At 39.7% G+C, this 17331-nt stretch overlaps 1 protein-coding gene across 1 annotated transcript in view; it reads right to left on the reverse strand.

Annotated features, from left to right (window-relative positions):
* The window catches only part of LOC147718846 (protocadherin-11 X-linked-like), a 409953-nt gene that overhangs the window by 41449 nt on the left and 351173 nt on the right, over window positions 1–17331 (reverse strand). The window contains exon 3 of the mRNA XM_086964615.1: window positions 10353–12839. Coding sequence (XP_086820741.1) covers window positions 10353–12839 — 2487 coding nt within the window. The remainder of the gene's footprint in view (window positions 1–10352; window positions 12840–17331) is intronic.

Here is a 17331-nt window from a genome sequence, read left to right on the forward strand (position 1 = left end):
ACATGGGAGAAATCCCTCCTGGGTAGGGAACCATTTGTGTCTTTGCTCGAAGGTCTCTTTTCTACCTCTGCACATTCCTAATGAGGAACATGGTCAAAGAACTGATAAAACCTTCTTGACAATGAGGGATGTTCCTTTTCAGTGTATTTACTGACAGGGGATATTTGCTCTAGCATTCAGAACTACAGACATATCCCATCAGCCTCTTCCATAATACAAAGTTAAGCTGAAGGCATCCAGTCCAGGGCAAACTGTGCTCTGTTAGAGAATGTGCTTCCTGTGCTCCATTGGTTACCAACAGATTAAAGGAGAAATGTATTTTCACACCCCATTACAAGTGCACTTTAGTGTATAAAATATAATTTGCTAGCCACACAATAAACAAATAATCCTTCAGGCTGAGGCTGAGGATGAGGCAAAACAGAGCATCAGGGACTATATCACACAAAGTGCCCTTGGGGCACAATGGTCCTTTGCACACGCTTGGTGTTTCCCCAGGGCACTTTGGTAGTACAGAAGGGGACTCTGGCGCTTGTGCGCCCTTGCAGTAAAACTGATAGCTCTGGCACACATGTGCCAGCACTATCAAGAGAGGGCATTCCCTTATTTACATGGAAGCGTTGTCCATGCAAATGAATTAACCTTTTTACTTCTGCACCCCCACTGTATTATGGAGGCGGTGTAAAGGAAAAGAAGCTGTCAGGTGCCCCACAGACAAAAAGATGGAGCAGTGAAAAGGGGTCCCATAGACCCGCCATACACCCCCTTCAAGTGGGTGCTGTTACGTACTGCCCCCTTACAGGGGATCTCTCTCTCTGCTCTTGAAAGTGCAGGTGGGTTGACGGCTGCACAGTGAAACAGGGAGTAACATGTAAACAGATGCTCCATATTTCACTTGAATGTCCTGCCCCCAGGGCAGCTCAAGTTCACAGCTACATAAGGGCAGCTCATCCCGCAAATTCAGAAATTACGCCCTGTCAGTAATATGGCCCTGCGTTGATTTTCCACATTCAGGGTATACATTTCCACAGTCTTGCACTTGCCATTCACTTGAAATAAGAAGGGAAAAAACAAAGTAAAAATAGAGGAGGTTAAATAACGAGGGTGCTTCAATCCTGTATTCCATTTGTTTAAGCTCAATGTCTGTCCATGCCCCTCAGTCCTTGTTATACGTGTTGCATGTATTTTTGATGTCCCTAATTGCCAAAAGTACAGCAATGCTCTCAAAAACACATTCATCAAATATTTGATGACTGATGTAAGAATGAACAATTAACATTTTCTTGAATATTTGGGGTTAATTCTATGCCTACTCTCGGAATTCTAGGGAAAGCATAGAGATACTGACCCTGGGACATAGGTGGGGGAGCCTCAATGGTTACAGTACTGGTACTGCCCAATGACCATAACATCAATGCATATTTGTAATTGCAATCTGGCATCAACCATGATACCTTTTCCAATGCCATGTTACCTCATAATTTTGCTATTGACCATAGTCCAGGTTTATAATTTTTCAAATTGCCCCAGGTTCATTATAACATCAGTATGATCAAGTTTAATGGGTAGTGTCACAAGATACTGAGAAAGAGCAACATTACATATAAGCTGTGCACATATTAACAACTGTGCATGGATATTTTACACCAGTAAATTTTTAAGGCAGATTTCATGAATGCCACTTTTTGCTTTGAGAACATGGTTCCTTGATAAATTTGACTGTTTAGCCAATGGAAAGTGTTGAGAGATTTTTAGGGTCATCAGAAGCAACCTTTTTCACAAAGTACCACTGAGATGCAACGGATAATAATTCATTTATGGCCACCGTTCTATGAAGAAATTTGCAATGAAATTGAAACAATTCGATTCTATATGTGGATTTACACATAATCCAAAATAAAGGACTTCACCCTCAAATGCTATATTCAGTGGGTGGGTCAACTAGGTTATATTGGGTGTGTAAATTCAAATAATTTAAGCGATTTGCTGAATTTTAGGGGAATGCTGGAAATGTTAGCTAATGGTTTTGAGCAATTCTTCTTTGTTTTTTTAAACCAATTTTAAGTGGTAAGGCCCTTTATCACTTTTTCCTAAAAGGAGAAACACAATTCTATTTTAATGTAAAGCATTATAATAATTACTCTATGTTTTTGTGCTGTAGCACACATACATCTAAATTGTATAAGGTTTGGTTAAAACCTATTTCAATTAATCAAACCACTTTTGCAGAGTGCAACACTGTCACCCCTAGGGGTATCTGGGTGTTGTGTGTCCATGGAAGGGCCTGGTCTTCAGTCACTTTCTGAAGTCTGCCAGCGAGGAGGCTTTACAGAGCTGGAAGGGAAGGTTGTTCCAGGTCTTGGCAGTGATGTAGCAGCGGCTGCTGCTGCAGCTGCTATGGATGCAGGGGGTGTGCGAGGGTGAATGAAGAGGAGCGCAGGTTTCTAGACGGTTGTTGAAAGGTCCGTTGATTGTTGATGTAGGTGGGTCCTAAGTCATGGAGGGCTTTGTAGGCATGCTGCAGGATCTTGAACTAACAGCTCTTCTGAATGGGGAGCCAGTGATGGCCTCTCAGGCTGGGGATGATGTGGGTTTATCTGAGGAGGTCCAGGATCATTCTGGCTGCAGTGTTCTGTATGTCTGGAGTCTTTTGAGAGTTAAGTGAAGATACCAGCATAGAGGGCGTTGCCGTAGTCTAGGCAGTTGGCAGGAAGGGCCTGAGTGACGATCTTTCTTGTGTTGGTTTGGATCCATCTGAAGATCCTGCTGGGCAAGCAGAGTGTGTGGAAGCAGCAGTAGGCAACTATGTAAAATTGTTGTTTCATGGTCAGTTGGCCGTTGAGGATGATGCCATGGTTGCATGGATTGTCGGTTGGTGTGAGTGCAGGTCTGAGTTCTGAAGGCCATCAGCTATGCTACCATGTGGAGGAATTATTTCCAAAGATCGGTATTTCAGTTTTGTTGGAGTTGAGTTTGAGGCAGCTGTCTATCATCCATTTGGCTACATTGGTCATGGCATTGCAGAAGTTGGTTTAGGTGTTCGAGGGGTCCTCAGTGAGTGAGAGGATCCGTTTGGAGTCATCTGCGTAGGAGATAATGTTGAGTCCATGGAATTTGATGACGTCTGCAAAGGGGATCATGTAGATGTTGAACAAGGTGTTGCTGAGGTATGATCCTTTTGGTACGCTGCATATGATGTCTTTGGGTGCAGTGGTGAATATTATATTATATGATCAATGATTTTTATATAGCAGTGGGAGGTAAAAAAAAAGCAACTGTTGGTACATTCCATGTGATGATGTCTTTGGGTGCAGTGGTGAATATTTTATTATATGATCAATGATTTTTTATATAGCAGTTAGAGGTAAAAAAAAAAGCAACTCTATACTCTTGCCTATGCCAGTTACCGCTTCAGTGTGGGATATTTACCAACAGATAAGATATAGGGGGCAATGACATTATTAGAAAGGCACAGCAATAATATGACATTATTATTCCTGGTAGTAGGCAAAACTGTGAATTGCCTGTTAATATTCCTCAATCCATTTTTAATTAACTTTGATACACAGTGTACTTGCTGCATTATATAGGAAATTCTTTAAGACAGGCGAGTAGGCAACACTTAATGTTGTGTTTTCACATATTTATTCCACTTGATATTGGTACAATCCGGCTCAAGCATTGACCATCAATCTGTTGAAAATTTCAGGACTATAGGGCATTACTTGACCTTTAGAGGTCAAAATTACAATACTTTCTATTTTCACGTTCTGTTCTTTCAGGTTTGAAAAAGCATTAGAACTTTTGGACGTTGAACGCTCCTTTAATGACAATGGAGAAGCGGAAAGCTACAAACACTGGCAAAGCTCTCTGTTGTCAACTTCGAGTGGTCAGTCCACACTATTTGACTCTTTTCCACAGCTGCCTCTCCATAGGTATGTGAAATGTGCACAGAAATGAGAGAATAGAGCCCTTAGAGGGGAGGACCCAGTAGGCCTCTCCCCTTATATTTTCCTGTTGCTCTTGATGCAACTGAAACCTCAGAGAGAGGGGAACAATACTCTTTAGCTTCTGTATCCCTCAGCTCTGTCAAATAAATAACATTTGTTTGACAAATCCCAACAAGAATTAAGGGATAACTGCCACTCCCCTTCCCCACACCTGCTGTGTGCACATGCTAGCAGTCGCTCTGAAAGGCACCCAGGCTTCTGAGGCACAAGGTGTTGTACGCCCCCCGAGTCTCTCAGGAAAATACTTGTTGTATTTAGGAAATTCCACCTTCATGAAGCAGAACGCTCTAATAGTCTTTAACCCCCTTTTAATAGGATTATAAGGGGTCAATTAAAGGCATATACCCTTTGGCTCAGCCTATAACACTGGAGTTGGCCTTTTATGGGTGGTATAGCCTCTCTAGACCATAAGGCTAGATTGAAACATTGGAATGTCGAAAGCCCTGTTAAAGAAAAAGGGGTGGATCAAGGTCAACAATGCCTTGAACAGATTATCTCTGTCAACATTTCTAAGTCTTTTTTTCTGTTTCAATTTTTTAATTTAGAAAATTCTATGATCCGTTGATGGAATGCTTTAAAAGAGTTATGAACATCCTTCCTAGGGCTATGCGAGCTTTTGAAGGTCCTTTCCCTCGTTATAGCATGGTATAAGTGGGATATGATTTAATAATGCAGTCGAAATACCACTAATGAAAAAAGGATTCCTTGCAACACAAAGATCCATAAATGGGTTGTCTAATCTCTAAATCATTGTACATGAAATATGTGTTTACAATATATGTTTTTAGGATTAGCACATTTCCTGAATTTGTTTATAATGTCTTCACTCAATGTTCTGTGATAGGCATCATGATGATGACATTGTGATCAGTTTGTTTTCCAGTCAGACAGTTCATTATTTCCTCTTCCTTGCTTATCACTTTGAGGCAGGCATAAGAGTTGCCGCACTAGACGCAACTATTTATCTGGGTAGGGAATTGTGAGGTTATATGCTTTCTCTATTTGTTTGTGTGAAGTTGTTGACTACTGTATTTGAATTGCATATCTTCATTTGGCCGTATGGCTTCTATTGTTTTCTATAACGCAAAAACAAATATCTTTTTCAAATTGCCTAATTAAACTTAATGAACTTATGGTGGCTACTGGGGACTGGGTGAGTTTTACTACCTCCACGCATACTGTTGAAGTTAGATTATGTGTTTGTTAACAGCAAATTGTTTGGAATTTCCATTGTCTCTCTTTTGATAGGCTCCTACTTCCTTTAAAAATCTTTGGTAATGAATTTGAACATAAAGGTGGAGCGGCCTGTCAGTCCAACAACAGAACAGGGACGCCATTAGTTTTGGCTACAGTAAATGTAACACTCTGTAACATACCTGTTTCTGTCCAGTGAGCATGGTACTGTTGTCCACGCTTTATTTATTCTCTTGTCTTATTTACAGTTCCATTTTCATTCTTTGCATGACTAACTACCTCATTAAACTTCTATGTATTATTCACATCTCATCAGACTGTATTCCTACATAAACTAGTAGTAATCGTCTCATACTGCCTAAAGCATTTTTAGACTGGTAAAATGCACCTTGTAGACAATGTAAGAACTTTTTGCAAAACACAAAGGGCAAACTTTGAAAAGCACACCTCTTTTCTGTTAAATATAAACATTGCAGCCCAGCTCTTTCTCTGCTTTTAGCGGCCGTAGTCAGATGTTGATATCTTTAATAAAGTTAAGAAGTCAGTGTGGCTATGCCTTTTGTGCCCTGAGCAAACCATGTGGAACTCTGCCTTCTGCTCTGCTTTTTTCAAGATATTCATATGGCATTCAAAGGAGCCTGAAGACCAGGCTAATCCCAAAATACATAGAATTAAGTGTTGATAATGATTCATTGATGGCTAAAAACCTTTCAGGTATATGTCTATTTCTGAAGCTAAATTATTATTAGTATTACAAATACCATTTGCCCGATATATATGCGGGTAGATACTTCTCTTAAGTTATGCTGCTTTGAATAGAGGCAGATGGTTACTGATAGGATTTTTAGTCACATATTCCAACCCACTCCTTCAAAAGCTATGGGTAAGGGATGTTAGCTGGTGCAATATCTAGAGCATGCGGTACTGACTTATAGTACCTGAAGTACCAACCTGGATGATCACATTCCGCAGCCTCTTTATAATGGATATTATTTCTTACTGTCCTGTATGCTAAATCATATGAGAAGCTTAGTTTTCGTTTACAAATGTTATCTTTTCGGTTGACTCATAGTTCTGAACCTTCATTCAACCTTCATCTCTATTTTTAGAAACTATTGCAATAATAAGTATACAAAGTAAACTGACAATATACAAATGATGAATTAGAAAACATCTAAAGATGTATTAATCACTCAATACAAAAGAAAAAACTGAGAAAGCAGTGAAAGCGGCATTGGCCCACACTAAATGAAATTGTTACTAAACATGAAATAGTCAAAATAAAAACCAAGGTTTCAAAAATAAATATTTTTGTTTAATGTCTGTTTATTGAATACAAGCAAATAGAAGATACATGTTGCAGTGTAAGTAGCGGGAAAGCATCATAGGCTTGGCTATACATTAAGATATCAGCTCAAGTTCGACCCATCAGGACAGCCCCTTCCCCGCAAACGCTGTACACAGATGCATTTTAAAGAGTGATGCCCTCCCAGATCACAAACTGCAGAGCCGAAGGCCCTGGACTAAGATAGGGTACATGGGAGAAGCAAGAGTGCAACAGCAGGGGCGGCTCTAGGCTCATGGTGGCCCTGGGCAGGGAGCGTAGGTAGGGGGCCCCGGAAGAGGGGGTCTGGGTGGGGCAGAGCGCGGAGGCCAGTGAAGAGGGGGGGGTCAGTAGTTTGGAAGTAGAAGAGAGCCAGAGGCCGCCAAATCCCTGCCAGGGACCGCCACGCAAATCTGTATGCATCCTCAGAGGATTAATATATTAAGGATATATATTGGCGTGGTGGCCCTTGCGGTTTAGTGGCCCTGTGCAGGTGCACAGCTTGCACATGCCTAAAGTCACCAGACCAGAGTTTAATCTTCAAATAAAAGAGTGACATAGCAGCGCAGCTGGAAAACCAATAAGACCAAGCAAGCTTGGCCCCACCAAGTATGAGACCCTCACTGCGAGAGAAAAATAAAAAGATTTAACAACTCCGCTCTTCGTCCATTTTAAAAAGTATTTTCTTTAAAAGAAAAGCAGTAATGCAGCCCATCTAACAATTGATTATCTGTAAGTAGACAGCTCTAACAACATTCTAATTGTGGCAAGGTTAGTTCCTGAATGCTGTTGTCTGAAAATCAGCAAACACACAGATAACATGGAGAGTCCATGAAATGTACAATTGTGGTTTAAATGACTTAAAAGACAAGATGAATGTTCTAGTTCCTTCTGGTAATCTATCACCATATCTAATTCACCATGACGAATCCTTTTGTTGCCATTCGTACATCATTCTATCTTAAGCAAGTACAATACAGGTGAGATACCATTTGAGTCTCCAGAAGCTGTAGGGCAGTCACTTCTAGTGACAACTGACCACTCTTCATTGAATTTCTCCTCCAATTCAGCTGTCTTCTTGACACACGATTCATGCTGCTTTGAGAACTAACTCAGAAGTGGGAATATGTTTTCTAATTGATGTATTATATAAGCATATTTCAATAACTGCGCTATAGTGTATGATCTAGCCCGTTAGGATATGTGCATGTAAAGACAGGCACACCTGTAAATATTAAAAATTAGCAAATGGGAGTTTTAGGTGTCACATTGCATGAGTAAAATGACATTATGGCTTTTACTTGGTTCTCTCAGTCTTTAACAATGCAAAGAATACTAGTGCTGGGAAAGCGAGTATTAATCCATATATATTTGTAGAAGCTCTAATGAGTGTATATGTAGAGGAAATGTTTCGAAATTTGGATGGTTTTAATCGTGATGTGTTGAATTGTGATGGGTACATTTATATTACCATTCATGGTCTGTGAAATTCTACACCCATGACAGCCCTGTGGCACCATAGGATTTAGGTTGCTCCAAGACCTCTGACGAAGGAGAAGACTGAATCATGCATTTGCCTCATTGTCCATTTCCTACCTTTGAGATACACATCTTAATCAAGTGTGATTGCTTTTTACAAAAAAAAAAAGACAAAAGATCCACGACCTTCACAGTGTTAAAATGATATTTCATAAACAGGTAGAAATTATGCTATGTATTCATTTGGGTAGACTTTCTTCAGGGTGGTAACTAGGTATTTTTGGTTTCCTTCAGAAATTAAAGGATTTTGTTTCACCACCAACCTCCAAATCAGGCTCTTATGCTTGACTATCAGTCTATGCCCTGTAATTATGAGTTGGTCGGTATAGTCTAACCAGTGCATAAACTCCTGTTTATGCAGGGCCCGGATGTATGGGCTGATAGGTATTAATGCATCCGATAATTGTTGAATGCATTAAATACCTACTCCTTCATTACATTTTGGCAGGTCAAACCTTCTGAAATTGTATTGGGGAAAACCATACGGTATTTACTGTATCCTGTGGAATTTAGTGCATTAAGCCCTAAAATGTGCATGTTATTCCCCACCAACTCATAATAGATGTTCGGTATCACACCCAATAAATAACGTACCATGTGATATTGTGGGATTATCTGATTTGCGTATGCCTGGCACCAAGGGAAAACAGCAGCTCATACAAATATGTAGTACACAACTCAGCCAAAGCTTAATGTATCATTATCAACCCCAGGGTAAATGTTTTTATGTTATACTATTTAAAGGTTATGGATTTCACGACAGGTTAAGAACACCAACCAATAGGAGCCACAGGAAGTTTTGTCTACGAGGAATTTGAAACTTATTAAGCACTACCAATGTCATTATCAGGATATTTCCAAGGCCGAACAGTTTCAGCTCTGTTGTGTCGATTAAAGTATTTTTTAAGATTGCACTGGCAATTTTTGACGTAAAAGATTGCAAGCCATAAAATTCCCCAAAAAATTCCCTAAACCAATTTTAGCTCATACATGTAAATAGTTTATTAAATTCGTGTATAATTTTGCACTTCATATTTTACTAGGCATGCTAAGAAATCCTTGTACAGAAATAGCGTTGTTTCAATTGTGCATTATTGTACAACTTAATATCTGTAAAGCGGACAGTTAATGCATTTGTTAGCAGAGAGGTATTTTATTTAAAACCGCACAAGTAACTGGTCGCCAACGTTATTGCTGAAACTGGACGAACAATATGAAAGTCAGAATAAGCGGTGAAGTTTTCAGACTGAATCTAATGTTTGCATCTAAAATTAACACTTCATGGAGGGCGAATCTAATATGCACTGGCACTCCTACCTTTCAAAATGGCGTCACTGTGAACGCTGACACAGTACAACATTTCCAGAACATCCCCGCGCCTGTATGCAGCTGTGTGTGTGGAAGGCCTATGCTGTGTCTCCAATGTAAAAGCATGTCTTGAAAGCACGTACAGCCCTGGCCCAACAACGATTTAAAAACAACTGAGAGTTTCACCCATCTTGGCATTCTTCACTTTTCTGTACATGGAGCACAATCAGTGCTTTTAGAAAATATTGATTCTTTCCACGTAGGCTTTACTGCTAAGCCATTCTTCCGTGTGATAGATACTGCAGTGTATATGTTCGAAAAACCCGGGAGCTACAGAGTTTTGGAATAAACAGGTAGCAACGCATGTACGAAAAAGGCTGAGAGACTATCAAAGACTGCATAAGTAATCAAATCTAACTGGCATGAAAGGCATCTGTTTGCTCCGCGTCTTTCAAACTTTCTTTTCTTTACATATATCCTGATCTACAGCGCTGTTCAAAGAGATGTTGCACGCGATGCTACATTGACTTTGTGGAACACATCGAGTTGTGCACAGCTGTAAGGCTTTGCACATTGGCAACACATGTAATTTGCTGAATTTACAATACGGTTAGAAATTCTGTTTTCACACATCAGCACAGCAAGATATTGTGCTTGAAGCAGAAGGTGCCATGCTGCCATCTAGAGACAAACACGCCCCTTAATATAGCCAAACAGCCAAAAACCACATAGTCGAATTCTCACTGTATTTAGCCTAATGAATGACCAACACTTCGTACCTCAGAACACCAAGCAAGAATAAACATGTAGAATTATAGCAAAATGGCATGCAGAGATCAGTAGTGGAATACACATGCATGAGAGAAGAGATGAGATAAACAGAAGTACAGCAAGAGTATCTGATACAGAGATTGAGAGACCAGTCTGTAGGACGGAAAGAGGGTGATCTAGGAACAAAGGCATACATTTGGAATTACCTGTCTGGTGTGGATAGGACCTGTCGTCTTGAATCCCCCTTGGCAGTTGCATTCGGAAACACTATAAGGGTCCGAGCTGCTTGAGGAGCACTTGGAGAGCGAGTCACACCCCACCACGAATGTATTATCCAAAGGAAGTTCCTGGATGACATGGTGCTTTTTAGGTGGGACTGGTGTCTCAGCTTTTATCTGGAATGAAGGCTGCGGAGATGCAGACTTGTAGTGCTTTGCCAAATCTGGGCTATCAGGTTTAAAGGTGGTTGGGGTGGTACCCCAGTTGTATTTTCCCATAGTCTGTTCTTCAAGCTCCACGGGTATATCCAATGTGCCGTTGATATGCTCATGAGCAGGGTCATCAGGCTTAGATTCTTCAATTGTCACGAAGTTAAGGAGAAGGCTTTTAGGAGAGCGCCTCTTCTTCTTCTTCTTTTTCTTGATCTGCCTATTTTCCTGGTTTTGCGACACCCATTCCCCACTTTGTTTGCTTTTCTGAACGACTTTATGTCTCGGAGTTTGGCGGCAACGCACAAGAGCAGTGACAAAGATTACCAGGATTACTGTCATTGTTCCGGCAATGATTGCTATAATGAATTTGACATAGTCATTGGTCTGCGGAGTGAAGTCTCCATCCCCAACATTCTGGCCAACCGGTGTTTCCATATTTCTCCGAACTAGTTCGAGGACATAGGAACCATTGGTTACAGTCTCGTTCACAAATAAATGCACTAAAGCTATTGTGTACAGTGACTCGGGCTGTCCTAAATCATTGACCTTTATCACTAACCTGTGCAAACCATGATCTGCTGCAAGCACTTTCTCTTTTAAACTGATGTTCCCTGTTAGTTGGTCAATACTAAATAAGCCTCTAGAATTTCCACCTACTATGCTGTAGTGAAGTTCTGCATTCATTCCGGTGTCATTATCCACTGCAAAGACTTTTGTCACCACAGAACCTGGGCTGGTGGATGTTTTTACTAAGTCATAAGAGAAGTTTGTAGATGGTTTCACAAAAACAGGCCTGTTGTCATTTACATCTACTACGTTGATTGTCACTTTAGCAGTTGAGGAGCGTTGTGGGTTTCCTTTATCGACAGCCTTCACCTGGAAAGTGTAAGATCCTTGTTGCTCTCTGTCAAAGGATATGTTCGGCCTTATAACACCTGTGAGGGGATCTATTAAGAAATTATCTTTGCTATTCACAATTGAGAGGGTGACCACAGCATTATCTCCAAGATCAGCATCTGTCACTGTGATGAGCCCCACTGTGCCGTACATAGGTAGATTTTCTGGAACATAGAAATTGTACTCATTGTGGGTGAAGGCAGGACTGTTGTCGTTCTGGTCAAGCACTGATAATGTTACTGTCGTATTTGTCTGTAAGGAAGGGATGCCATTGTCTTTTGCAATGACTGTGAATGAAAACCTGTCCACCTTTTCTCTATCTAGTTTCCGCACTGCTGTCAAAATCCCTGTTCGTCGATCCAGGTTAAAAATTGGTGGAGCATTGGATCCAAGAGTATAGCTTATCTCAGCGTTGCGACCACTGTCGGCATCTGTGGCACTTATCTTAGTTAACTCAGTACCAGGTGCATTGTTCTCAAAAAAGGAAAGTCCAATCACAGGTAAGGTGAATACTGGGGTATTATCATTCTCGTCCTTGATTTTAATGAGAAGCATTGCAGATTGATTTAGTGGAGGTTTCCCTGAATCAGAAGCAACTATTTTAATGGCGTATTCCCGAGTTGTCTCGTAGTCAAGAGGGGCTGCAGTTTCCAACAGAAATTGATTGTGAAATACTGGCTTCAATCGAAAAGGGACATCATGATCTGTGTAGCAAGTAACCTTCCCATTCATGTCGGCATCCTTATCAATCACTGTGATGAGTGCAATTTTTGTATTGAGTGGGGCCTTTTCTGAAAGTAGCACAGTCCCATTTACAGGGGTGATGATGTACCTGATATCTATTGATGGAACATTGTCGTTGATATCAATAATGTTGATAATTACTGTTGCTCTTGATGGTGTTGTGCTACCATCACTAGCCAAGACTGTTAGCTTGTGAAAATGAGATTCCTCTCGATCCAGTGGTTCTTTAATAGTAATGAGGCCGGTATTATTGTCAATAGCAAATAGCTTCCTGGTAAGATTGGACATTTGATTGCCGAAGTAGAAGTGAATCTGTGCATTTGATCCCAAATCAGCATCTGTGGCATGAAGCTGGATGACAGAAGTGCCCACAGGAGCATTTTCAGGCACACTAACTTCGACCTCATTTTCCTTAAACACAGGGCGATTATCATTCACATCAGTAACAGATATTTGCAGAATAGCGGTACTGGATTTTGCAGGATTGCCACCATCTTCAACTTTAATCTTCATAACATAAGTGTCCTTTTGCTCCCTGTCCAGAGTTTGCTGGACAATAAGTTGTGGCCATCTGTCTCCCTCTGGTGTTTCAATTATGTCAAGTCCAAAGGCAGTTTGACCCTAGGAGAAGATATAAATAAACATGTTACAACTGACTTATTAAGAAAAAAATTTGTTAAGATACACAAATGAATCAGTTAATTCATGAAACATATGTTATCAAAGGCGTGTTAACAGAACAGGGTTGAAGACATGTACATGTCCACAAAGACATAAAATCAGTTTATTCTTTGACAATTATACGTAAACAATCATTTTCATTATAGCAGAGATTCTTTTTTTTAATGATTACATAAAAAACATGAATACATTCTGTGTTATTCTCGAATCTTCCCTTTTGTCCTTTTCTGGAAAAATTGAATGTATATTTTGTTTACATTCGTGCTTTTAATTATGGTTGAAACCTTGATATATAGGAACACATTGAATGGCAAATTTAGGGAGTAATACAGTTTAACTCTCCAAGTATATTTTTATTGGATTAAATATAACATCACACGTAGCATCACAAACAAAAACATTGGTGACATCATTTAAAGCATCATATACCACATAAAAATGTACACCATTAATTACACCACTTAACACGTTACTCAATGTTGATAGTACCTAATCATCATGAAGGTGTATAAGGAGAATTTTACATTGAAAATAAGGGTGATAGCGAAATAAAGACTAGCACTAGAGGAAAACAATCTTTATAGAATTTACACTATTTAAATTCAACATATATTCTAACAAAGCCATTTGATAAAGTTTTGTTTTGGGCTCAGAAATTCAACACAAACAGAAATACTGGGTTGTTATGCCATTCAAACAGTTTCTCTATCCTTATTAAGAAATACATTGAACATTATATATATATATATATATATATATATATATATATATATATATATATATATATATATATATATATATATATATATATATATATATATATATATATATATATATATATATATATATATATATATATATATATATATATATATATATATATATAAATATTCACTGAAAAAACCATAGGTTTCACACCAGTTATAGTTAGGAATTAGCATTTAAAAAACCTATTAAATTCACTAAAAAAAACATAGGTTTCACACCAGTTATAGTTAGCTGGAAATTTTACTCGCATATAACCATTGAAATTCCAAAGTTATAGTTAGTTGGACTCACTATAACTTGCGCGTGCACTGCTGATGACGTCACATATTACATCACTCATGACATGGTCAGTGACATCACTCATGACATCACTGATGACACCATCCAGTTAATGTGTGTCTTTAAAAAAAATATATGTGTTATATATGTATATGTAAAAGTTGATGGAAGAATAAATGTTTAAATAAGTGTTTACATGGATGCTTTTTAAAAAAAAATTGATTGGTTAACTAGTTTATTGAGTGTTTGTTAGTGAATACATATATTAGAGAGTAATGTTTAAATATTTAAATATATGTGTTAGTGTTTCACTTTGTGTATAAGTGGCTGCATGGGTTCGTGAGTAGCTACATGTGTAGGTATATGGGTTATTAGATGGTTTTCTTAGTATCAGTATGAGTGTTTATATGGTTTGGTGGGGGTATTACTTAGCACATAGATGCATGAATGACTGACTCTCTCTTTGTATGTGTTTTGAAGACAGCATATGTGCAGGACTGTATGGGTGGATGAGTGTGTAAGCGCGTCAGGTCATGTGACCTGAAAATATCACTTTTCATTGGTTCACAACACTTTTGGTTTCCAAATGATGAAAGCCCTGCTCATGTGACTTGAAAATAACACTTTTCATTGGTCCAGAACAGTTTTGTTTTCCAAAACGATGAAAGCCCCCACCTTTTTTCCTTATTCTGACTTTGTCCTTTAACTGAGGAATACCTGTTTGGAGATCTGTCTCTAATCTTTTCTACTTTAAAATGGCTATAGTAGCAGCAGCAGCTGGAGCATCTGCCCCACCACCACCATCAAAAAGACCACCAGAAGATCACATTGGTGGTCAAGAAGAAGAGGAGGAGGATGATGAAGAGGAGGGACAGACAAGGCATTTCCTGCCTGAAGTTAATCAGCCCTACAAACCAAAAGAGCACTTCGTATGGCAGTTCTACAAAACCCCAAGAGGTTTCAAAAAAGTCAACGCTGCGAAGTCTGATTTGTGATGCTGAGCTGTCCAGGGGGAACCCTAACAAAAAATATTCCTTCAGGAATCATACCATGATTCGGCACATGATCAGTTGGCACCCAATCAACTATTCTGCTGCACAGGTAAGGGACCTCTGCAGTAAGCTACCCCCATCAACATCTAGACCCTCAACATCGAAAGAACCAGCTCCATCGGGTTCAGAGGCAACAGAGACAATGCCTATCATACAACCAAAATTTAACGATTTTAAAATCATGTGCAAATATTGTGGAAAGTTAATTTGCTATGGTGAGCATAGTATAAAACGTATCATCTGTGCTGGGGATAACCATAAGTGCCCGAAAAATCCCTATTTTTTTCTGTTTTTTTTGCTCCAGTTGAGCCATGTACAATTCCCTGTTTTTTGTTTCTCCCCATAAAAAACTACAAAAAATATATAAAACTGTTCAGAAAACCCCAAAAAAGTAAAAAATGTTCAAAAAAACAATAACAAATATAAAACAACAAAAAGAAGAAAAAAAACAGTTCTTTTTAGAACTACCTCCAATTTTTAAAAAAAGACTACATTTTTTTAAAACTCTGTCATTCTTTTTTCCCCATGGTACGCTTCCCGGTACGCTGCCCGGTGCACGTACTGGGCGTTCCCCCGCGCAAATCGGAAAAAAAAGTAACTTTTTTTTGACCCGCGGGGCCCTTTTATGGCCCCCACATCAATTCTAGGGGGTCGGGGGTTATCTACCCTGCCCCCTTTTGGTCATTTCCCCCTTTGTGTTTGCCACCTCTTGTGTCTCGATCCTACCGAGACACAAGATGGAGGCCGCTCCGGACTGTTTGGAATGTTTACAGACACCCGAGAGCCAATCAGCTTTCCGCGCGCGAACTCGCGTTGCGCGCTGGTACGCTCCCCGGTGCGCGTAACGGGCGGGCTTACAGATATATATATTTTTTTTAACCTAAATTACTAAAAATCCTCTGGAGCACATTTCTTGAGACCTAGCAAAGGCACATGGGGCTACCAGTCCCTACAATTTTGCCAAGTTTGGTGGAAATCCATTCAGTCGTTCGGGCTAAAAGTGAGGTTGACCGCCCTATGGAAATTAACATGGGGAAAACACGTTTTGGGACCCCCCTTTTATCTTGGCCCCCGCTTGACGAATACCCCCTAAACTTTCAGGAAAGGACCGAAGCGCCGCAAGGCAAATTTGAGGAAATTTTCAGGCAGTTTCCTCAACCGGCGCCAAAGTTATTCCTAATAGAATGTTGAGATTTTGCATTGAAAAAAATCGGAACTATAACTACCTACTGGCGCCCACCAGTATGTTATATATATATATATATATTTGTGCAGGTTCCATATCCAAAATAACAAAAACCACAGTCCTCGTGGAGAATGAAGATACGGACACGGTCCTCAGATTTGTGCAAAGGTTTATTTTCGGTGTTTAGGCGTCACTGCAAGTGTTAAACAAAATCAAACCAATACATAAATCAAATACCGTGACATATTTTAAAGGATATGTTCCTATTCCTCCATGTCAGCTGGTGTGTAAATCACCCTTCTTGACAGGGGAAATTACCTCACGTCACCTGGACCAAGCTCAGAGTAAGGGAGGCCACGCTCTATCCATCGTTGTTCCAAGCTGTGTCTGAGGCTGGGGGAGGCTTTTGAACTGCACCTTATTCCAATTGGTGATCCCATGCATGGTCAACTAGCGACTGCGGGAGTGACCCCAGTCCTGACAGGCGGTCCTGGTTGTAGTCTCATTGATCTAGAGACACAACAGCCTAGCCCTGTGGATGACCACATGAGAAAACTAGATCACCAACAAGATTTTGATGGTAATCCATCTCTGGACATTGGATCTCACCTATAGTTGCTGGTGGTTTCATGGGTTGGCTTACTATACTCTATAAACTAGACCATTCAGTCACTTTATAGATATTCTGTTGATTTAACATTATGTATGGTTCCAGACACACCTTTGTCTTGATGTTAGACCCCCAGGTTTCTTGTATTTAGATTAGTTAGTTACACCAAATTTAACAGAAATGTAGATTTTGTTTCACAGATCACGTTTGTGTTATATAGTGTAAATCCGTTTCATAGTTGTTGAGAAATTCAAGGAAATCTTAATGTGTATATCTACAATTGGAACTAATCCGCAACTATTTTGTGATGATTCATGAATAAGTGCGTCAAAAGGATTACTGTGGTTGGCTGGCTGCAACCTGAGGAGAAAGTTGAGGCCTCCATTTTAGTTTATCGGCACAGTCCCATGTGCAACACATATATGGCAGAAATTGGCATAAGGGTTCAGGTTGGATGTACCCTGACACCATGGATAGGTTATAGGACAGTTTCGGGAGCACTGTATGGACAGAAAATGTTGAAGAAAGTGTTTTTCT

Source organism: Lissotriton vulgaris, chromosome 4_1 (genome assembly GCF_964263255.1).
Source record: "Lissotriton vulgaris chromosome 4_1, aLisVul1.2, whole genome shotgun sequence".
NCBI classification, from domain to species: domain Eukaryota; kingdom Metazoa; phylum Chordata; class Amphibia; order Caudata; family Salamandridae; genus Lissotriton; species Lissotriton vulgaris.